General features: G+C 40.8%; 1 protein-coding gene across 2 annotated transcripts in view; it reads right to left on the bottom strand.

The window, feature by feature from the left end:
* The window catches only part of cpne4b (copine IVb), a 43,246-nt gene that overhangs the window by 2,380 nt on the left and 16,362 nt on the right, over window positions 1–24,504 (bottom strand). Inside the window, exons 1-15 of one of the 2 annotated variants that reach the window (XM_058047874.2) lie at window positions 23,744–24,036; window positions 19,620–19,810; window positions 16,524–16,703; window positions 11,155–11,226; window positions 10,956–11,030; window positions 10,470–10,553; window positions 10,287–10,376; window positions 7,554–7,652; window positions 4,957–5,043; window positions 3,949–4,008; window positions 3,713–3,846; window positions 3,512–3,566; window positions 3,337–3,388; window positions 2,810–2,943; window positions 1,076–1,312 (exon numbers count right to left, since the gene is read on the bottom strand). In XM_058047874.2, the coding sequence (XP_057903857.1) occupies window positions 1,076–1,312; window positions 2,810–2,943; window positions 3,337–3,388; window positions 3,512–3,566; window positions 3,713–3,846; window positions 3,949–4,008; window positions 4,957–5,043; window positions 7,554–7,652; window positions 10,287–10,376; window positions 10,470–10,553; window positions 10,956–11,030; window positions 11,155–11,226; window positions 16,524–16,703; window positions 19,620–19,790 (1,530 nt within the window). In that variant the 5' untranslated portion in view covers window positions 19,791–19,810; window positions 23,744–24,036. Of the gene's footprint in view, window positions 1–1,075; window positions 1,313–2,809; window positions 2,944–3,336; window positions 3,389–3,511; window positions 3,567–3,712; window positions 3,847–3,948; window positions 4,009–4,956; window positions 5,044–7,553; window positions 7,653–10,286; window positions 10,377–10,469; window positions 10,554–10,955; window positions 11,031–11,154; window positions 11,227–16,523; window positions 16,704–19,619; window positions 19,811–23,743; window positions 24,037–24,504 lie in introns of those variants that run through there. The other variant, XM_078791960.1, reaches the window with a different exon arrangement.

The raw sequence follows: 24,504 nt of genomic DNA, 5'->3' as shown, positions 1-24,504 counted from the left end.
CAAATCCAGCCAAACAGGCCCTGTCAAAGCCTGACTAAATCAATGCCACTGCACACACAAATACACACGGACAGATCACTGATGTGCTTATTACACCCACGCACCGCTATTTGGTCATCATAGTTCAGCTTGCTAAGAGTGGAGGGGAAGCTACCAGGGGGAAGATTGTGTTTTTACCCAAATTTTTATCCAAATTTTAATTCTATGGAGTATAGATACAGTAGATCCCTCTCCAGGACCACCAGTTCACTCCTTCTCCAAACCCTCCTGGTACCTTGACATTCCCCTTCGAACTTGGATCATTTATTCATTCATTCATTTTCTATTGCTTTTCCTCGCGGGGGGTGCTGGAGCCTATCCCAGCTGTCTTCGGGCGTGAGGCGGGGTACACCCTGGACTGGTCGCCAGCCAATCACAGGGCACATATAGACAAACAACCATTCACACTCACATTCATACCTATGGACAATTTGGAGTCACTGTTGTAATTATTCCATTATATTCAGCACTTCTCTTTTCAATTGCCATTGTTCACACGCAACACAATGCAGGTTTAAGCCCGAAATACCACCCCCCCACTCACATTTCTTTTACTAAACCCATTTAAAGTATAAAATGTATAGGTACTCGCCACTAATGAATGATAATAGAAGATGATCACGGCGTAGCCTTTAGCCTAGTCGTCAGGCACAAATAGACAAACAACCATGCACACTCACATCCATACCGAGCGGAGAATCGAACCCAGGTCTTCCCGATCTCCTGACTGTGTGTCCTACATGCTTAGGATCAAATATTAACTTTAATTCACCTTGCTGCAGGCTTTGAGGCCTGATTGACAGTCAATCAGCTATTGCTTCCCTAGCCAGTTGAACTTTTGCACACAGCGATGGTGCATTCAAGGACTGCCAAGCTTGACAAAAAATATTCTAAACACTATCAGTGGAATATAATAACATAAATATGTCAAAATTGTGGGATTTCTAACAGTAGTGTATATATGCAGTACATTTTACATGTATTATAACATATGTAAATTATTACTAGGTGTCAGAAACTACCCCATGCCACCTACATGCTTGAAATCCTTGAAGGGGACAAACTGCACAATGTCGCGGAGTACTGGCTCGCCCTTGGGGGAACGCAGGATGCCATCATCGCCGTCCAAAATCTGCATGTCTGTGAAGTCGGCGTTGCCCACGCCGACGATGATGACGGACATGGGTAGGTGGGAGGCGTGCACGATGGCCTCTCGCGTGTCGGCCATGTCGGTGATCACGCCGTCTGTCAGGATGAGCAGGATGAAATATTCCTATGGAGTGACAGGGAGGCGTATATTGGATGAAATTTGTAGGAGACTGCAAAATGGAGGCTATGCACCTCATTTAAAGGTGGCAGAAGCATGTGATTTCTCCTAGCCAATCAGAGGAAAGCTACCTATGGTAATTATATTAACATGCCGTGGGTGGAATAAATTAACACAGACTCTTTTGGAAATCCAAAGAAGTACAGCTGGAATTGGTGCAGAATCTGGAAGATCTAGAAAGTTTTCTGTGCTGTGTTATTGTGTGTAGCTGCTCTATAGGAGTCCAAAACTTAATATTACTTTCATTGTACTTTCATTTCTTGTAATTTCTTATATTGGCTGCAGATTGCCTGCACTCAGTAAACACGGACCTATGCATCCGGAAGTCCTCGTGAGCGCTTGGGAAAGTGACCAATTACAGCGGAGTGAGCGTACTTAAAGAAGGGACGGGGGTGGAGTAAATTAAACAGATGTGGGAAGTCCATGGAAACACTGCAGAAAGAGGTGCAGAGTCTGGAAGATCTAGAAAGTTTTCTGTGCTGAGTTATTGTGTGTAGCTGCTCTATAGGAGTCCACAACTTAATATTACTTTAATTGCACTTTCATTTCTTGTCATTTCTTATATTGGCTGCAGATTGCCTGCACTCAGTAAACACGGACCTATGCATCCGGAAGTCCTCGTGAGCGCTTGGGAAAGTGACCAACTACAGCAGAGTGGGCGTACCTATAGAAGGGACGGGGGTGGAGTAAATTAAACAGATGTGGGAAGTCCATGGAAACACTGCAGAAAGAGTCTGGAAGATCTAGAAAGTGTTCTGTGAGGGTTATTGTGTGGAGCTGGGAGTCCAAAACTCCATACAAAGTTCCGACAATGAGCATCATATGTTCCTTTAAAAAAAAAAAATGGAATCAATAATATTTGCATGTGAAAAAGCACTTAATTCATTAATTATTATGAACAAAAAGTCATACTAAACTATGTATAGTGTATTAATGTTGGTACGTGTGAACAAATATTGCTTTTATTTTTTTTTATGATTTATTATCCTAGAAAAAAAAATTAAAATGTAATACTTTTGGAGGTTTTCAGTCTGAAATGATAACAATTTCTTTCATTTTGTTCATTACTGCCATTACCTTTCTTTGTTGATTGGCCTGGAGAAGTCACATGGTTCTAGTACTTATTCATAAGGCATTCTTCTGTACCACATTTCTTCCTCTATCAAAGCAGTCAGCCTAATTTGAATAAAACTCTTATCCACCAGACACCTACAGAATCACCGCTATAAAGCCAGAAACGTGTCTTGTATTTTTACAATTTTAAATCCATCCTTTCTCCTGATTCCCTTTTGAGCTTCTCCATTTTATCTCTGATCTCTCACTTATTGACGCTATTCCGCCGCCACTTCTTGTGTGTGCTTCTGAATCAGCGTAAATCCACATAATAAGCACATCAAAGGAGGAAAGCAACAGCGCATGTTGTTATTTGTATTTGTCTCTCACCATGGCCTCTTTGGTGTGCATCTCCTCCGAGGCGGATGAAGCCACTTTCTGGATGATCGGGGCGATATTAGTGGGCCCGTAAAGCTGAATCTTGGGAAGGCAATTCTGGTAGGCCTCGACCACGCCTTGGATGCCTAGATTTTTACATACATCACACTGATATCAACACGTCAAAAGGTCTTGCGCTTGGGGGGGGGATTTGTTCAAAACTATCCTGTTCTACATTAGAAGGTGACTTGGCATTTTTTTTTTTTTGCACACTATAAGACACACAAACGCAAGATGACACATCGAGAGTTCACAGCGAGATAGCAGCAGCGTTGCAGGGAAGAGAACAGAAGCCCATTTCACACATACAGATTAGTGTTATTTTTCTTGTAGCCTGAAACACTGTGTGTGTGTGTGTGTGTGTGTGTGTGTGAGATACAGGAGAAAAATAGCACTGAGAGTCAGAAAGGGATACTGTGGAACTATTTCTGTCTTGTGATGCATGCATCTGAATGAGTCAACAAGAAAACGAAGCTCACCAGCACATTCAGGATTGTCTTCGTCAAAGTTCACAGCAAAATCATGTGACACCTTCAACGGGGAAGAGAACACAAGGCCTTTTACTGCCGAGCGGCAGCAAACATCTCATGCAATTTGCAGCGACATCGCCGCCTTTCATCTTCGACAACACACACACATACGCTAAGTCCGTACCTTGAAGTCAGGCGGTATTAATGCTCCAAAACCGAACGCGGGGAACATTTTATCACTGGAGAGAGAGTCATGGAAAAAAGGAAAGAAAGAGAAAAATAGATGAAAGAATGAAGAATTAATGAGTGTGTGTGTGTGTGTGTGTGTGTGTGTGTGTGTGTGTCACAATGAGGTGAATGATGATGGATGGAGTTCGAGGACTACCTGTCATAGTCTTGGCAGATCTCCCCCACAGCCACCAGAGCTTTGAGATACTCATTGGGTTGGTAGGGGTGAATGTAATGGAGGGAGCAGCTGTTTCGAGGATCCCCGTTCGAGGCTGTGAAGTCTATTGCCACCTGACACACACACACACACACAAAAATTGTATATATAAAACACTTCCGCAGCATGAATGCACACAGGGACATCATTTGGTGGTTAAACTTGATGGAACTTACTGTGAACTGAATTTGACAGCCTCCCATGATATAATCCAGGAAGGAATACATTTTGATGATCTGTCATGAGAAAATTCAAATATTACTCAACTATATTACTATGAGGCAGAAAACAGAATGCAGTGAAAAGCGCTCATACAAATGGTGGATGGAGCACAGCATGGGGAACTCCGGTTTCCTCCCACATTCCAAAAACATGCTAGGTTAATTGGCGACTCCAAATTGTCCATAGGTATGAATGTGAGTGTGAATGGTTGTTTGTCTATATGTGCCCTGTGATTGGCTGGCCACCAGTCCAGGGTGTACCCCGCTTCTCGCCCGAAGACAGCTGGGATAGGCTCCAATAATAAATAAATGAATAATGTAATATAATAATAAGTCGAAAGGCACTCAAGAGAGTGCAGACCTCCCACCACATTGTGATTTACACCACAAATATTAGTCCTATATTTATTTAATATACATACATATTTAGACCTGTTGACTATGAATACCATGGAACACTTAAAGAATGCTAACAATGCTCACATTAGCACCTAGCATAATAGCGCATAGTTCATCCAATCACAAAAAATGTTGGTATGCTCAAATTAACATGCCAACATTAGCATGCTAACACCTAGCATAATAGTACCTACCTATGAAAGTTGCTAAAAATGCAAAAGTTAGCATGACACTTGTGAAAATAACAAAAAAAATGCTAATGTATGCTAAAGTATGCTAACGTATGCCAGCAATGCTAACACCTACCATGATAACACAATGTACCAGGAAGGCTAAAGTTCTCTGACCGTTTTTTGGGGGGGCGGGGTTTACAAACACAAAGGCCAAAAATGGTCCTATTTCTTTTAAAAATAATTCTGGCTCAAGAAGGTGATCCGGATCAGCCCTGAACATTTCAGTCAAACCCATTAAAAACTTTTCAAGTTATTTTGAACACAGACAAACAGATAAATGGCCGAGGTAATAATCCTAACTGATGTTAGCATAAACAATGGACTTACTTACCTTACAATGGTTGAGAATGACAACGCCAGAGTTTCTGTAATTCTTCTTTTTCATCTGGTATTTCGGGTTGATGCAATCCCACTGAATCTGGTGAAATAATATGAATATTAGAAAACATGCATGGGAAATGTATATAATATACAGTTTGAAATCCCCCAGTCCCATTTTGTTTGACGGTACTTGAACTGCACAAATAGAATACTAAACTGTATTTCCTCATATTTGGTCCCAAATGCTGATACTATGTCGGAATGCATAAAATGAAAATGCAGCTGACATAATGAGATCCCTAATGCTAAGCTATCTGAACATCCACGTCGTAGCTTTGTGTTATAGGTGAAAAAAAGCAATATATCTAATAATAATATAGCTCATTAAAAATGAATTAAGTCTATGTTTACAATATGCCAATAACGCCAGAGTTTGACAAGCCTGTTTTGGGACATTCCACGGGTAAACAGGATAAATGTTTGAAATGTATTGAAGGGTTTTTACTCATAGCTGCAAGGAATTTGGGAATTTCTCCAAGGGCATCTCTCTATATGAGGAACTGGGATGAAAATCAGCACTGACTCAGACCTCAATAGGTATGTAAGAGGAGTTTATGAACTAAGCTGTGGGATATTTTAGAAAAACACCTAGCCAGTAAAGATGTACGTGCTGCATTCACAAAGTCTAGCATAAAAAAATTGTACTATTTTGTAATTTTGTAAAAAAAAAATTAAAAATATTGTACTATTTGTAATTGCACTGTCCCTGGGACTCATCTGAGATGGTTCTACTGAATACTATATTTACTAATACTATATTTATGATTTTCCCGTGTCCCTCATACTATAAAAGTCCCACACAGATTGCTGTCAGAGCAAAGTTCAGCCTGGATTTGTGATGATATGTGGTTGGTGTCTGTGCCAATGGCATTGTGGGTAAGTTGCACATCTGGGGAGACATCCTTCATGCTAAAAAAAAAAAAAAAAGGACAAACAGGTCAGGGAGCGACATATGCTTCCATCTTTTGTAGGGAACACATCTGCTCATTACAGACCAACGTCACAAAGTAAAAAAAATGTCAACCATTTTCATGGAAAAGGATGGAACACCAGGGTGCTTTTTCAATGGTTTGCCAGTCATCAAACTCATATTGCATCTAATTGACAATTGGGTGAAGATGATTCACACAGCGCTCTGTTTTGATTACATTTCAGACCTCATCACAACTGCTGGGCAATCAGCATCATTTGAATTGCAAGGAAATCACAAAGCAGTGATTTTTAATGAGTTTTGGTGAGTGTAATAAAACAATGGTCCTCAATAGGTGTACTCCGGGCCAGATCTGAACCCAGATATCTTTCTCTGAGGACTCGACGTAAGCGGGTTCTACTGTATAACATTTTGCTGACAAGCTGAATTATAATGCAGGCAATGTAGCAATTTTTTTATGTCGACAAAAGCGGTCCAGCACGTATCTGTATGTTGAGGTCAACTTAAGTGGGTTCCATTGTACAAAATTTTAGTTGACAAAAACATGCATGTCGACTTAAGCTGTATTGCATTTTTGATTGCTGTTTTTTAATTTGTTGACAAGCTGAATAATTCTAATTTCGATGTTGACTTAAGCGGGTTCCGCTGTATCCCATTTTTGTTGGCTCTTCCATTATATTTTGCCATTTTTGAGAGTCATTTTGCTGACAAGCTGTATTATAATGCAGGCAATGTGGCAAATTTTTTATGTCGACAAAAGCGGTCCAGTACGTAGTATCTGTATGTTGAGGTCAACTTAAGTGGGTTCCACTGTACAAAATTTTAATTGACAAAAACATGCATGTTGACTTAAGTGGGTTCCGGTGTATTGCATTTTTGTTGGCTCTTCCATTATAGTTTGCCGTTTTTGAGAGTAATTTTGCTGACAATCTAAGTTATAATACAGGCAATGTGTCAGATTTTTTATGTTGACAAAAGCGGTCCACCATGTGTCTGGATGTTGAGGTTGACTTAAGTGGGTTCCACTGTACAAAATTTTCTTCCATTATACTTTCTGTTTTTTTAGAGTAATTTTGCTGACAAGTTGAATTATGATACAAGCGGTCGACCATGCATGTTGACGTCGACTTAAGCAGGTTCCGCTGTGTCGCAATTTTGTTGGCTCCATTGGTGGTTCCATCATATTTTGACGGTTTTGAGAGTAATTTTGCTGACAAGCTGAATTATAATGCAGACAATGTGGCAAATTGGATGTCGACAAAAGCATGCATGTCGACTTAAGCGTCTTCCCAATATATTTTTTTGTGTTTGGATTCATTTATAATGCATTGCAATGTATCATATTTTATTATTTTTTTAATGATTTTAATGAATTTTTAATGACCATGCATGTTGACAGCAACTTAAGTGGGAATACTTTTGATCATCTTTCTATTACCATTTGCTGTTTTTGAGAATAATTTTCTGACAAGCGGAACTACAATGCATACAATATATTATGACGCCAACTGGACCGTATAACTTTTCATTAAAAAGCCCTGGTTTTCCTCGGGTGCAAATGCTTTATTTCAAAAAGGTGAAGCTGCTTTTCTGCCACGGTACATTGATTTTCTCACCTGTTTGCCCTCTTGTTCCACCCTCATCTCCTTAAACGTGGTCTGAAACTCCCCGATAAAATCATGCTTTCCATTAGAGTCCCAGTCCCAAACTGTGCACTGAAAAAGACAGAGCCTTCAGTTAGAGCGCAGCTGCAGCATCACCTGATCAAACACACACACACACACATAGACAAGAAAATGCCATGTTGAATGATTGATAACGAGGTGTTAGTGGGGGGGCAATGGAGCGGTGAAATATTAATCCGAGGATGCTGGGAGGGAGGTGGCCTGAGAGACAACTTGTTGTGTGTGTGTGTGTGTGTGTTTGTGGTGGCATGTCTGTGTGTGTGACTCCCAAAGGATGTGGTGAACAAGATAAATGGCTGCAATCCCCAGGAAAATGTGAGGGTCAACAGGCCGCAGCATGCGCAAAAAAAAAAGAAAATACACTAAATTCTTTAATTTAAAAGTGGCTAAAGGAAACCCGTATTAAGGCAGTCCGAGTGAGCCTTCCTTCTTAAAAATCAATGGGTGCGAGGCAATGGAGACAAACACAAAGAAGTGTAATTTAGTTGAAGGGCTGTGTGACCTTATTGGCGGAGGTCACCCTCAAACAACTAGCAATCACAACCGATTCTACTACGCTTGATTAGAAACATCAGCCAACGGTAATCCTCTAATCTCCCACTTTAACCGTCGAGTCCCTGCACCCGTGGAGAGATTATTTGAGGGAATGCATTTGTGTCTGGACAGTCATTTGTGTGTGTGTGTATGTGTTTCATTGTGTTGCTTCATTTCCACTTGAAGTTTCTGAGAGCGGGGAAAAAAAAAAAACAGACAACTCCTTACTGTATCAGGAAAATGGATTGAGGGTTAGGTTGAGAGATGGGCAGAAGAAAATGATCATAAATTTATGCATTGGTCAGTTAAGGATGCCAGATAGATAGAAATCAGCGCCCTGCCATTCTGCACTGTAGTGCCGATGCCTCAAACAGGTAGTCGAGGAAAAACCGTAGCCGATCCTCCCGCTGTCAGGATCCATGCAGAGTTAAGACGCCTCTGAATATTTAATGATCACGCTCATGTTTATTCATGAGAAGAATAACTGTTCCAAGTGCGACGTGCGAGGCTTCACTCTCACACTCATTTACACAAATCTTGAGCCATTCCAGCTCTTTCACACAAATCACTTGGTGGACCACAAGTGGAGACAGGATATACGTATGTGTGCACACATATAGAGTACCGTACTGTGCAGTGGAACCTTGATTTTCGTCAATTTCTACCAAAAGAATTGACAAAAACCCACAGGAAATAATGTAAATACAATTAATCGGCTCCAAAAATATAAACAAAAGCAAATTTAATACAGAACAATAGTTTTACATCCCGTAAGATCAAATTAAGTAGTGTTTCTCACCTTTTGTTGACCCCATGGCGGGTTATTTTTTAGGCAAAAAATGCACCAACAGTGAGTCAGCAACACATAGGGTGCTTTGTTTGGGCATTTGATTTCATGGAATGATCCAGTACAGAGCTACGGACTTGTTTAAGTGGGAATTTTGGACTAAAACTGACAAACATTTATGAGAAAAACTGAATGACATGAAAGCTGGGCTTCTTTGGTCCCATGGCGTGTTATTTAGTAGTCCCACTCTATAAAAATGGCACTTTTTGTGCTTGTTTTTGCAGAAAGATACAGTACAGGGACAGTTTTTTACATGCAATATTATATGAAAACAAAGACCCTGTATGAAAACCGAACGGGCAAAACTTCTCAACCAAAACCAAATCATACAAAAACTGAGGTGAATGACCAAATAGTCATAGTGTATTTGTGTTACTTTGACCATCTGTTCTTTTAATGTCAAAGTGACTCAAGGATCCTGGAGCCTATCCCAGCTGACTTTGGCAAAGAGGCGGGGTACATTCTGGACTGGTCGCCACCCAATCGCAGGGCACATATAGTCAAACAACCATTCACACTCACATTCATACCTATGGACAATTTGGAGTCGCCAATTAACCTAGCATGTTTTTGGAATGTGGGAGGAAACCGGAGTACCCGGAAAAAACCCCACACATGCACGGGGAGAATTTTTTTTTATTGAGTGCGACTGCTAAATAACCTGCCATGGGGCCAAAGGAAGTTATGAGCAAGCTAAATGATGCTACTTTTTTGTGAGTTGTGTACATTGTCATCATTTTAAGGTAGCTAGTGTTTAAGTATTCATTCATTCATTCATTTTCTACCGCTTTTCCTCACAAGTGTCGCGGGGGGTGCTAGAGCCTATCCCAGCTGTCTTCGGGCGAGAGGCGGGGTACACCCTGGACTGGTCGCCAACCAATCGCAGGGCACATATAATCAAACAACCATTCACACTCACATTCATACCTATGGACAATTTGGAGTCGCTAATTAACCTAGCATGTTTTTGGAATGTGGGATCAAACCGGAGTACCCGGAGAAAACCTACTCATGCACGGGGAGAATTTTTTTTACAACTAAATAACCTGCCATGGGGCCAAAGGAAGTTACGAGCAAGCTGAATACTGCTACTTTTTTGTCAGTTGTGTACATTGTCATCATTTTAAGGTAGCTAGTGTTTAAGTATGCATCAAAGAATTATTAAAATTCGGCAAAACCAGAAAATTACTCTAAAACTCTAAAAAAAATGGTCTCCTCAGGATAAATAAAGCAACGAGGGCATTGTTAAGGCCTGCTATCAACAGCGAAGCATGCCGACTCACCTTTAGCTCCCTTTCATGGTCTCCACTGCAGAGCGTGTTCAAGGACACTTTGAATGATTTCCATACGGGGCTCAAGTTGTTCATGACCGTCTGCACAAATCCAATAAAGCACACAAACAAGACTCTTAATGTTCACCAGTCATTAACTCCCTGTGTGATAATAAGACATGAGCATGCAATTACCTCTGTTCTGTGCACAAGCGACTCGCTCCCATCGTCATTTATTCTGAAAATCTCCAGGAAAGGATCTGACTTGCTGAAGAAATCCTTCAGAGGGGAAAAAAAAAAGAAAGTGAGGTGACTCGTCCTCTCATCACCATAAATCATTCCCGCTCTAAAAAGAAATCATTATTTCTCTCTTGTTTCTTCCAATGCGTCCCAAATTGTCCACCCCTCCCTTGCTTACTTCCATAGTTCCCCTAAGGCGCAACCTGTTTGGATTAGTCATTCATGGCTGTGCATGTGTGCACGGGTGAAAATTAACATAGTTATCTTAGTGTGAGAGATAGCAAGTGTTATTTGGGCTACCCGGCTATCTCAGTTGGGCTTCCTTTCATGCCGCAATGAATTTTCATGCATTGTGCAGGAAAACCCACCGTTCTCACCTATGTATATATATTTCTACCTCAGCTGACAACACACAAAAACGCCCACGTATGGCGTACAAACCTTGTCGTCGAGTTTACGAGCACTGAAGGAGAGTTCAACGTAGTCGTCGTTACCCGACAGCTCCTCCGCCGTCACCTTTTGAAGCAAGCGGGAGGAAAATGAGAGAAAATTGAGATGGAAATGAGACTGGCCATGCAACCGCCCGAATGAAAGATGTGTATGTGTGTGTGTTGTACTCAAGTGTTGACTGTCAACACACCATTATGGACGACTTCCCGGCGGTGTTTCCCTGTTTGAGAAGAGCTTTAGTCAGTTTCCTCTGTGAGACAATCTGAAAGACAAATCAAAATGTCTCGCCACATTTGGATATGCTTCATACAGTTTTAACCGCTCCATTCATTCATTTATTCATTTTCTACCGCTTTTCCTCACGAGGGTCACGGGGGGTGCTGGAGCCTATCCCAGCTTTCTTAGGGCGAGAGGCGGGGTACACCCTGGACTGGTCGCCGGCCAATCACAGGGCACATATAGACAAACAACCATTCACCCTCACATTCATACCTATGGACAATTTGGAGTCACCAATTAACCTAGCATGTTTTTGGAATGTGGGAGGAAACCGGAGTACCCGGAGAAAACCCACGCATGCACGGGGAGAACATGCAAACTCCACACAGAGATGGCCGAGGGTTTTAACCGCTCCAGTTTTGCAAAAAAAAACACACAAAATCCGAGGAGAATTTGTGCATTTGACACTTCGGTTCACTGCAGCATCTTGTATCACTTTATTGCAAAGTGCCATGTTGTTTGGTGTGGGACAAAATTGCACTTGTTAGATGCTTGTCACACCTACTACAATCGACCTTCTTTTTCTTCTTCTGGAGGTCCTACATGCCCTTAATTCAGTTGCAAAACTTTTCACTTTTCACACCTTCTACTTCTACGTATTGCCAGTCAGCAAAACAGCCAACTGGATTGAGTGTGTGGACTTGGACGACATGCAGAAAATTATATATATATATATATATACTGTAATCACTGAGGGTTCAATTCCACCCTCGGCCATCTCTGTGTGGAGTTTGCATGTTCTCCCCGTGCATGCGTGGGTTTTCTCCAGGTACTCCGGTTTCCTCCATCATTTAAAAAAAACATGCTAGGTTAATTGGCGACTCCAAATTGTCCATAGGTATGAATGTGAGTGTGAATGGTTGCTTGTCTATATGTGCCCTGTGATTGGCTGGCCACCAGTCCAGGGTGTACCCCGCCTCTCGCCCGAAGACAGCTGGGATAGGCTCCAGCACCCCCGCGACCCTTGTGAGGATAAGCGGTAGAAAATGAATGAATGAATGACTGTAATCACTTGAATTTTGCGGCTATCTTGTTCTTCAAAAATACATTAATTACTGAATCATGCGTTTTGTGGTTGAATACAGCATTATTATGAGTAAAAATATGCCTATTTCAGCAAACTTTTTGGCAAAACTAAGCATTGTCAAGCATAAAAATAACTCTACACTTTGCGTCACTTCCTATCCGCCCTCATTTCCGTTAGCTCGGCAACGGATCACATTTACAGCAACACATAGAGTCTTATTTATGTCGTATATAGCTTACATTCTCTTCTATTTTCTCTTATGACTACTATATTGGGTAATAAGAGTGTAGAGGTAACTATAGGGGTGTTATTTCATGTCCAGAGGGCTCTAATAATGTTAAAAAAAACGTACTTAGAAGGTTGTAAATAGGTTATCTATTCTGTAACTATGAAAATCACTTATCACCTGTTGATTCTGGAACGAATTAACAGACTCTTAGGCTCTACGTACTCCAACATATTTAATCCAACCTAACCCCCCTCCAAAAGATCCAAACTGACTGACAGCTGTTTTGCATTGGATCCTAATGATCTGATCTGCATACTCTGCTTCAAAAATTGGAGCTGATGCTTAATTTAACACAGTTGAGACAAAATGTACTGATTTTTACCAGCGCTGATATATTCATCTTAATAAAGTGTACGGCCAGTTATTGCCGGCAGCATGTAAAATATAATTGCAAACGTGCATGTCATCGCATATGGAAGAAGGTGGCTGTAGCCTCCAGGCTTAAGAAAAAATAAAGAAGTGTCATGAATTTGCATTTCTCCTAAAGGCCAGCAGGAGCCAATTCACAGATTGCAACAACAATACAGTAAGAATCCTTACTTAAAAATCTACTGTAATATTTTCACAGTAGCGCATAGAAAACCTGCTTAGAACCTCATAAATACGTTTTTTTTTAACAACACCCCTATAGTCATCTTTACACTAATAAACAGGCCGAATTCAACTATTAAACAGCATTATTTATTCATTCAGATATGTATCGCGGTATCGAAGGATTGCTGTATGCTATTTGAGATAAAGCAACTAGAATAGGGGTGGGCAAACTACAGCCCGGGGGCCACATCCGGCCCGCCAAGTGTTTGAATACGGCCCGCCCAATCTTTCCAAAGTATTTCATTTAAACTCAACATACAACCTGGCATCATGGCCTGAGCCAACCTTTTGATGGTTTTATCAATTTCGTTTTTTGACATGGTCTGTTGTTTTCAAAGTGCTCCTGAAAAAAGGGACACAAGCACATAATAATAATAATAATAATAATTATTATTATTATTATTAGATTATTAGATTATTAGATTATTATAATAATTATTAGAACTATTATGATTATTATAATTATTATATTAATGCTAATTATTATATTAATTATATATAATATTATTGTTATATTTGCATATTTTACATAATAATAATAAAAAAAATATTATTTTAATTTTATTGTAATTATTATAATATTTTATTATTTTTTAAATATTTAAATATAAAATGATAAATAATAATAGCAGATTGCATGACAATTTTACAGATACAATAATACCAGGTGGACTGTTACGTGTAAAATATATAGTCTGCCCCCCCCCGTAAATTTTGTCATATCAATGCGGCCCGCGAGTCAAAATTTTGTCAAAAAATCATTTTCTACCGCTTATCCACACGAGGGTCGCGGAAGTGCTGGAGCCTATCCCAGCTGTACACCCTTGACTGGTCGCCAGCCAATCACAGGGCACATATAGACAAACAACCATTCACACTCACATTCATACCTATGGACAATTTGGAGTCGCCAATTAACCTAGCATGTTTTTGGAATGTGGGAGGAAACCGGAATACCCGGCGAAAACCCACGCATGCACGGGGAGAACATGCAAACTCCACACAGAGATGGCCGAGGGTGGAATTGAACTTGGGTCTCCGAGCTGTGAGGCCTGCATGCTAACCACTCATGCCGTGCAGCCCTCAGTTCTGTTTAATACTGTGATACTATTCATTCATTCATTCATTTTCTACCGCTTATCTTCACGAGGGTCGCGGGGGTGCTGGAGCCTATCCCAGCTGTCTTCAGGCGAGAGGCGGGGTACAACCTGGACTGGTCACCAGCCAATCACAGGGCACATATAGACAAACAACCATTCACACTCACATTCATACCTATGGACAATTTACCTAGCATGTTTTTGGAATGTGGGAGGAAACCGGAGTACCCGGAGAAAACCCACGAGGGTGGAATTGAACTCGGGTCTCCTAGATGTGACGCCTGCGTGCTAAGCACTTGACCGCCATGCAGTCGCAACTAGAAGCAATCCCAATAAACAACTTGTTTACAAATAACTTTGCAACCCAATCTTATCAACTCTGGAAAGCAGATCAGTGCCTCTGGTGTTGTACACGGCGCCAATTTCAAGCATGGCAATGACAGTAATGGAACAAAGCGCTAGGTGAGACTTGTATTCAATATGTTGTTGGCAGCATGTTATCCAATTTCAGTAAACCTCTGGCTAACACCTTCAAAGTCCTCCTTCTCTTGTGCCAAGTAATCCAAGTTCCCGCTGTGCTATTGAAAATCTCACGGCTTTGTGCAGCTCAGGTCATCACACTTTGGTGTCTTTGTTTGTGGCACAAACAGACTTTAACTGCTTTGCTTTTATTCCCGGGGATCAGTTGAGGTCATCGGTCTTCTTAATGATCTTGACATGCATTTTTTTCCCCCACCACCACCTCCTAATTGCTCTTGTTTAACGAGCTGAACTCATAAATAAAGTGCATATTTAAATATTGATTGCAGCATCGTTAAAACAGGGGCATCGTACTATTAATTATAGTGGAATGGAAAAAGACTACCTCTGATTGCATGCATTCTTAATATATAAAAAAAAGTGAAAATGTGCATTCTTTTCCAAAACAACAAAGTCACGGGTTCAAGGACGACTATCTCATAATGTAAATGCAGTTGATGACAGTAGCTGACTTCAGGCAAAAAAATAAAAAAATAAAAAAACACCTCCATTGGGATTCTATCCACAGCCGTACTCTGCCTCTCTGTCACCCCAATAATAGGAGACTTTCTGTGATACATGGTTCAAAACTCAATGACCAGAATCCCATATTCACTCTCCTGTTCTTAAATCTAGTCATGCATGCTGCAATGTTGCAGGAACAAGCGCGCAAACCCGTACACACCACACTATGCTGTCGATTATACTACTTCTACTTATTGTAGATCAATGCTTACCCGGATATGTATATCAATGGTTTCAGTCGCTGTATTGAACCCAATAGAAGATATGGGACCGACCGATATGGGATTTTTTGGGGTTCTGATTCCAAAAACATGCATACAACTTTAACTGGAGATGCTAAATTGTGTGATTGTGAATGTAGTTGGCTAGACAAAGCACCATCTAGATCAGGGGTCTCAAACAAGCGGCCCGCGGGCCAAATTTGTCCCGCAGGACACTAGTTTGAGGCCCCCGCCTTGATATGAAAGTTTAATGTTAGTGCGGCCCGCGCAAGTTTGATATGGATGCTGTATGGTATCATGTACTCAGAAAAAATTATTACGTTTGATTAATGTTCATGTTAAAGGTTAAATAACTGTTAATAGTTATCCTCCCTATCCGTGTGGAAGTGGTAAGTTTTTGGCTATTTAAGTTTAAAGGAAATAACTTGATGGCTACCGTTTAGGTCGCTAGCTCTCTCATTTGCGAGTTAGCATGTGTCTCAAGACCCTGCAGTTGCGCAATATGTTGTAAATAAAAAGAGTATAAATGTGACTATAGTCGTGTTTTGTCATGTCTACAGGGCTCTAATAATGCGTTGTTAATTTTAATCTGAAAAAATAATTTGTCTACCCACCAACTATATGTGGTTTCTTAAGTTTTTATTATTTGCCGTTTTATTATTATTATATTTATTTATTACTGATTGATTGATTTTCTTTATTCTTGATTTGTTTATTTATTTTTCATCTTATTTTGTGTAGAAAAATAAAAAGTAAGATATTTGAGAACAGTGGAATGTTTTATCAGAGCTTTTCTTGTAGAAAATTGGAACCAAAGCGAAGTTTAAAAAAAAAAAAAATTTTAATAAATGCGTTTTTTTGTGTTTTTTGGAAAACCTGATGCGGCCCAGTCTCACCCAGACCCAAGCTCCAGTGGCCCCCAAGTAAATTGAGTTTGAGACCCCTGATCTAGATATTATACACATGTAACAATCATGGATGTAGTATTTGAATTATTGCTCTGACCTGTCCTAAGGTGCACTCCATGGCGCCGAGGAAGTCTGCATCACGGAGGCCATTGTTGCCCGAGCTGATGTCATGAAGTTCAAAACGAAGCCGTTGCACCTCTTCAAAGTAGTAATCCACCAGGAAGATTTTGGAGAAGACTGGACCGCTACTGCTGCGGATCACCTCGGTACGGTCCACCTTGAAACACATACGTTTGGGCATTATCTTTAATAATATCTTTAATGATTATAATTATTGCATTATTTGTATTGTATAACATTTATTCCCAGTATTGATGAGTTGAACATCATATTCATTTTCAGCGCAGATAAATGTAAGATACGAGTCACCCTGACATGGTTCTATTTTTCTCTTTTTTCAAGTGTGAAGGGGATTAAAGCAGTTACCAGAACCTGTAATATTATCAATATATCAATATTATCAATATAAATATAACAGTACACACCACTGTATGAGTTCCTAGCATTCAAGCATTAACCCTTAGATGCATAAGTGGGCCAAAAATGACCCGGTCAGGTTGTTTTCTTGAAATATCTTTGTAATTAAATTTTTTTATCTTTTCATATTCCAGGTATTCCTCAAAAACATATTTTGATATCATGTCATTCACATTTTTAACTTACCTTTTACAGATTTTAAGAATTTTTTGTTTTTGTGTTACTATCCCAACCTTCCATAAGTGGGTCAAAAAATGACCGGGTCAGGTTGTTTTCTGGAAATATCTTTGTAATGAAAAATTTTTATCTTTTCATATTCCAGGTATTCCTCAAAAATATGTTTTTGATATCATGCCATTCACATTTTTAACTTACCTTTATGCAACACACAATGGATCCTCACATTTTCTATTGTTGTACGGGGTCATTTTCTTTTTCAAAGATGGAAAAAAGTGAAAAATTAAGATGTTTCTAACATGAAATCATTCTTGTGTGGTCAGAAATATAATACTAAATATCATACAAGTGATTATTCCTAACCAAAATTGCCATAAAAACGCATTGATTCTAGTATGGGTCATTTTTGACCCACTTATGAAAGAGTGTAGGGTGCAGTCACTCGTGCATCTAAGGGTTAATAAAGACCTGCCAACCTTGACGAAATTTTATGATGAGCTCCCCTTGCTTCTCACAAACACATCACCATGCATGATGTGGGTGGGGGGTGGGTGGGGGGGGGCACTATTTGATAAGCAAAGGTACAATAAGTTCCAATTGTGAGATCGCAACCATTACAACTTTTATTACAGTTCACTTTTCCTACTGCGTCTTTGTGGCCCTCCTAGGTGTACAAAGACATGAGAATCCCATTAAATATCCAGCACACTGCTGGTGTGCATTGATTGTGAATCAGCAGACTTCTCCCCGCACCGCAGCGCTTGCAAATACAATTACAGAGCACTGCTATTGTGTGTAGACTTACCAACTATGACTCTTTGAATACTTAGTGTATAATTGTTCTTGCATTGTTATTCAGAGACAGAAAGGCAAACATAAATCAGTCTGGTGGGGTTGGTGGACACACACACACACACACACATCGTGAAGGTCATCCAAGCAGACTCACTACACGAGCATTGATGTGCAGAAGAGTGTGTGTAGCATCACATTCTCATCTACAGTACGACAGTGTCAACAGGGAGGACGTGGCATATATTAGCAAGGGGTCTTTTGCACTCCGTGTGCATGCATGTGTTGAGAGTGTGTAGGTGTGTATCTGCATTGTTAAAAAGATGACAGGATACGGGATATGTCTGTCTTGCCCCCCCCACCCACCTCGGCCTTCATGCTGCAATCTTAAAAAGTTAAAGTGACAGCAGCAATTAATTTTAAGCTAGTTCATCTCTAGATGACTAATATGACTAATATGATCTAAACCAGGGGTCTCAAACACGCGGCCCGCGGGCCAAATGTGGCCCGCAGGACACTAGTTTGAGGCCCCCGTCTTGATATGAAAGTTTAATGTTAGTGCGGCCTGCGCAAGTTTGATATGGATGCTGTATGGTATCATGTACCCAGAAAAAATTATTACGTTTGATTCATGTTCATGTTAACGGTTAAATAACTGTTAATAGTTATCCTCCCTATCCGTGTGGAAGTGGTAAGTTTTTGGCTTTTTTTAAGTTGAAAGGAAATAACTTGAAGGCTACCGTTTAGGTCGCTAGCTCTCTAGTTTGCAAGTTAGCATGTGTCTCAAGACCCTGCAGTTGCACAATGTTGTAAATAAAAAAAAGTATAAATGCGACTATAGTCGTGTTTTGTCATGTCTACAGGGCTCTAATAATGCTTTATTAATTTTAATCTGAAAAAAATAATTTGTCTACCCACCAACTATATGTGGTTTCTTAAGTTTTTATTATTTGCCGTTTTATTATTATTATATTTATTTATTACTGATTGATTGATTTTCTTTATTCTTGATTTGTTTATTTATTTGTCATCTTATTTTGTGCAGAAAAATAAAAATTAAGATATTTGAGAACAGTGGAATGTTTTATCAGAGCTTTTATTGTAGAAAATTGGAACCAAAGCACTGAAAAAGTTTGTATATTTTTCTGTTTTTAATACATTTTTTTTGGGGGGGGGGAACCTGATGCAGCCCAGCCTTGCCCAGACCCTAGCTCCAGTGGCCCCCAGGTAAATTGAGTTTGAGACCCCTGATCTAAACACAAGAAGTTAGCAGGTTTGGTGAGCTGATGTGTGTAATAGGTCTACACATGGGTTAGTTTCCCTTTAATTGGGTAATCAATTCATTGTTGCAGGACTTGGAAAATAAGAACTGATGAGGTCAAGTTGTTTTGGTAAAGAAAAGTAGAAAAGAAATTAAAATAAATTAACATGAATTAATAATGTATGTGAATTTGTATACAGCGTATTTCAGTTTCATAAGCGATTGAGGCCCGATTGAGTGCCTGGGTTCTTGATTAGGCACAATCATTTCAACGATTTTGGGATGTGTTTGAATAATAAAAATGAACTGTGGCGTACAAAACCTTAACAGTAGGGGGGAGGGCGGAGAAAAAGAGACCATGAATAATCAGCAATTTGTCAAAATGTAACATAAAGAGAGTGTAGCCTCCATTACTGTACCATATACCTCAAACCACTGGCCGTGTGACTGCATCTTCAAAACCACGCAAGGGTCAGGTTTGGAGAGGGCATCTCGGTCTGAGATTCCCCGACAGGCCACTCTCAGCTCCACTTTGGTCAGGCATGGAGAGCTGATGAAGCCCAGCGTGGCCTCTGCAGACTCGTAGATATTACTCATGCTGAATACACAATCGCACACTAAAAGGAGAAAGAGAGAGAGAGAGAGAATGACATATGTGGGGGTGTCATTTTAGGATGTAGAGACAGATGGATAGATAGACATACGTACACTTTCGGTGGGATTATATTTATTGTTCCTGCAGGTCACACACGCCTCATAACAGTCGCCCACACTCTTTAACACACAGGTCTAATCAGCCTAAATTGCTGCAATCCCCCTTAGTGGCTTTGCTTCATTTTGCCTTGGCAGCATCTACCAGCCAGCACCTAATCAACGCATTATATGTCATTACATGAATCGGCACAAGAACGTGATGTGGTAAAGGGATGTTGGGTTAATTATAGTTGGTTGACATGCTGACAGGCTGCACAGCGGAAGAGTGGTTAGCACTCAGGGCTCACAGCTAAAAGACCCGACTCAATTCCACCCTCGGATATCTCAGTGTGGAGTTTGCATGTTCTCCCCATGCATGCGTGGGTTTTCTCCGGTTTCCTCCCACATTCCAAAAAACATGCTAGGTTAATTGGCGACTCCAAGTGTGAATGGTTGTTTGTCTATATGTGCCCTGTGATTGGCCGGCCACCAGTCCAGGGTATACCTCGCCTGAAGACAGCTGGGATAGGCTCCATCACCCCCCGCGACCCTCGTGAGGAAAAGCGGTAGAAAATGAATGAATGAATATTTCAATTTGTCTGATGGGGCGGCACGGCGGTCCAGTGGTTAGCACACAGACCTCACAGCTAGGAGACCCGAGTTCAATCCCACCCTCGGCCATCTCTGTGTGGAGTTTGCATGTTCTCCCCGTGCATGCGTGGGTTTTCTCCGGGTACTCCGGTTTCCTCCCACATTCCAAAAACATGCTAGGTTAATTGGTGACTCCAAATTGTCCATAGGTATGAATGTGAGTGTGAATGGTTGTTTGTCTATATGTGCCCTGTGATTGGCTGGCCACCAGTCCAGGGTGTACCCTCGTAGCCTCTCACCCGAAGACAGCTGGGATAGGCTCCAGCACCCCCGCGACCCTTGTGAGGATAAGCATAGAAAATGACATGCCTTTCAAAAAGAACAGAACACTGCACACCTATATGCTTTATCTTGCGGACTGACCCATTTTTCCCCCTCTTTGTTTACAATTAACACCTCCTCTTGTATCCATTTTGAGAAAAAGAGTGTTACATGTACTATATGCTGCAATAATCCTTTCTATAAAAGTTCATTTATTGATATAAGAGCGCCTTAAACCTAACAATATTTGCTGCTTGGTGTGAAAATTCATTGTCTAAGTTTGCCTCCAGTCCAGTTAGTCTCACCCTAAAGGATAACCGCAGGTCTGCTGATGTGCTAGATGGTACAAAGTGAATATTAATGCAGCGGTCTAGTAGTATCCTCCTTAGGGATGTCAGCTCCTGGAACTGGGTCTGACTCTGACCTGGATCTCGCTCTCTCTCTCTGTCCTCCATAATTCATGTTTCATGTGTATGTTGGTTGATTATTTTTAGCGAAGTGGGTTCGACACAACATGCACACATGCACCAAAAACCACAGGACAACTAGCATGTGTGTCTGGGTGATATGTTGTGCTTATGTGCATTTTGCACGATGCTGTGTGTGTGTGTGTGTGTGTGTGTGTGTCAGTGCCTGTCCTTTCCAGTTGAGAGCAGATGACAATGATAGCAACGGAAGTTAACATTCTAGTGTAAAAGCAATTTTGCAACGCTCCCTCAGGTGTCGGAAAGAGCACAGTCTTCCTGTTAATTATTTACAGATACAGTGAAATCACCACACACCCCAAAAGTGGCACAATTTGGAGTTAAACTAACATTTTCTGGAACAATGCGACTCAAAAGTCGTTCTCACGTTCACACCAGAGCTCAGTGAGCATCTAAAACATGAACTTCACAAGTGCTTTGCTTTTTTTCCTTCCTGTGTTTGTCATGCCATCGGAGAATAGTAGGCAACGAAGAAATGTGTGATGTTTTCAAACTCCCCCCCTCCTGAATTTTGCAGCTTCACTCTATGCTGTTTCATGTTTGAACACGGGTTATTACGAGTCTAAAAATATGTAACATTAAGCATTTTTCAAGCATCAAGAGGGATGCTAAGTAGTATTTTACACTAGCCACTAGGTGTCAGTAATGTGACTGTAATGTTCGGTGAGGCGCACCAGCAACAGCAACGCGGTGGAAGAGTGTATAGAAGATATGTAGGCCTGGGTTGGCATGTTCTCCCCATGCATGGGTTTTCTCCGGGTAGTCCGATTTCCTCCCACATTCCAAAAACATGCTAGGTTAATTGGACTCTATTGACTCCAAATTGTCCATAGGTATGAATGTTTGTCTATATGTGCCCTGCGATTGGCTGGCAATCAGTCCTCGGTTTTCCCCTACCTCTTGACCAAAGACAGCTGGGATAGTCTCCAGCAATTATCTCGCAACAGGCGTAGTAATAATAACATAATCATCATAAAAAGAACCATCATTATCATAAAATAAGCTACAGTTGTAGCTGTAATGCACTGCAAGCTAAAACTCAACTCCATACCCGTGATGTCACTTCCTGTCCACTACAGGACCGGAACAGAATATACAACACACACAAGCACAAGTCTTATTCATGTCATAAATGGCTTATTTTCTGTGATTATGTCTACTTGTGTTGGTTAGAGGTGGCTATAGGGGTGTTATAAAGATCTATAATAACACGTATTTAGAAGGTTGCAGTATTTAGAAGGTTTTCTATGCTCTAACTATGAAAATATTTGACTCCTAAATAAGGAATCTTACTTTGTGCAAATTCACTTCTCCCGCTTGGGTCCGAAAACCAATTAACCGCAATAAACGAGAGATTACTGTACCTCTAAACTCAACACAATACAGAATCGCTCCCTTCCCATTCCTTCTTTATTACATGTTTGTAAGTTGTCTTCCACAGGGGAGTGTTTTTTATTTTTGTTTTACTTTTATTGTAAGGCGGAAAGAAATGGTAAGCTATTACTCGTAAGATTGCCTGTGCAGTTAATAAAGGTTCAGTGACACGTTCACTTGACATTATTTCCTATGGGAACATTTGTTTTGACAACTTGCACAACAGAACGCAGATCTCAACTGTATTAGTTTGTAATAAATCAATCTGGTGCAATCAGGAGAGAAGGGTGAGAGGACTCCCCCATGACACATATTTTTGTTATGTCTCCCATGTGTAGGAGAAAATATAGTGCTATACCATATATATATAATGCTGCACAATTGCTGCCTCGTGCTCTGGAATTGCTGTGTAAATCAAAAACATCCCCCCCGAACCCCCATCAAAAAAAAAAAAAAATCCAGATTGATATAAGACGCCTTGTAAAATCTTTTCGACGTGCTAGTGTCAGCTCTTATACTCTCCGCCGCACTCTGACAATCAATCAGTGTTCCATTACCATGACCCTTGACTGTGTCGGTGTATACCTATTCACTATTAGTGCGACTGTGACAGATGTGACATTAATGATTCAGTCACAGGAAGCCGGGGGCCATGACACTCAAGTACACAGTAACTGTTCTTATTGATTATCAGACAAGGTGCAGAGGCATCACCTTTCAGCAGCTTCCACATACAGAGGTGGCTTGTTATGCAATTCTGTGCAGGTTAATAGGTCTGGCAAGGGGATTACACGTTTTGGGGAAGAGGGAATAGAAAGGAGCTTGTCTTGCACTTCTGCAGGAGTTGACCATTAAGGTGTCTTTGGTATAGTATTTGATTGGCATGTATGCAGTACTAACAGGATATACTGTATTGAACTGCAACAGTGAAACCTCCCTTTTTGTGCACCACTGACCTTAATACACACACATAACACTTTTCATGCACGTTCTTAATACAAAATATGACGAACAAGCATCACTTTCACATGCACAATCTGAAAGATATGCACCAACTAGGGGTGCTTCCACGGGAATTCAACTCACCCCCCAAATGAGACTTTGAGAAAAGATCCGTGCAAGCCGATGAACTTCCCCCGCTGTTGACGTGACAATCACGGGCATCTACCTAGCCGGACTCCGGAAACCATCTCCACCTCGCCTTCACACTCTTTGGTCTTTGGGTGAATTCAATCACCTTACACTGCAGAACTGAAGCGGGGATGGCGCTAAATGCTGACATCCAAATATTAGAGCTGTATTCAAATTCCCAGCGGGCAAGCGCGGCGAGGACGCGCTCCTTCCCTGGGTTCACTCTGGATGAAAGATGGGGTGGAGGAGGGGGGCGGTGCGCCACTTAACTGGAGTTTGTAATCCGCTGACTCCACTGGGGGCCGCAGAGATCGCACCGCATCCAGGGACTCGCTTGTCATGCAAGTACGGTCTACCGGCGCCCTCTAGTGGTCGCTTAAGGGACTGAACACGTGTTCTAACTGTATAATGGAAGGCTTTTCCAGTCCTCGACTTTGATTGGTTCAGATACGGTTCAGTGGTTTTATAATAAGCAATGACCGCACACCTGAGACCAGTTGGTGGTGCATCAAAAGACCCTTCTGCGACATCTAGATTAGTTTTCTGTGGATGTAACATTTCAAATCCAATTTGCAACTTTTAAACTTTAAAAGTTATCAGTTTTACTATCATCTCTTTAATAGAGCTCAATTTTGCTATATTGTTGTTCTCTTAAAAAAAACAGTTTTCATTTCTTAAGATTAATATCGCAGCTAAGATTTACTGTTTTTTTAGAT

Source organism: Doryrhamphus excisus, linkage group LG7 (genome assembly GCF_037039965.1).
Source record: "Doryrhamphus excisus strain RoL-2023G ecotype Guam linkage group LG7, RoL_Dexc_Guam_v1.1, whole genome shotgun sequence".
Lineage (NCBI taxonomy): Eukaryota > Metazoa > Chordata > Actinopteri > Syngnathiformes > Syngnathidae > Doryrhamphus > Doryrhamphus excisus.
The sequence above is the reverse complement of the archived record's forward strand: the minus strand, read 5'-3'. Positions and strand labels throughout refer to the sequence as shown.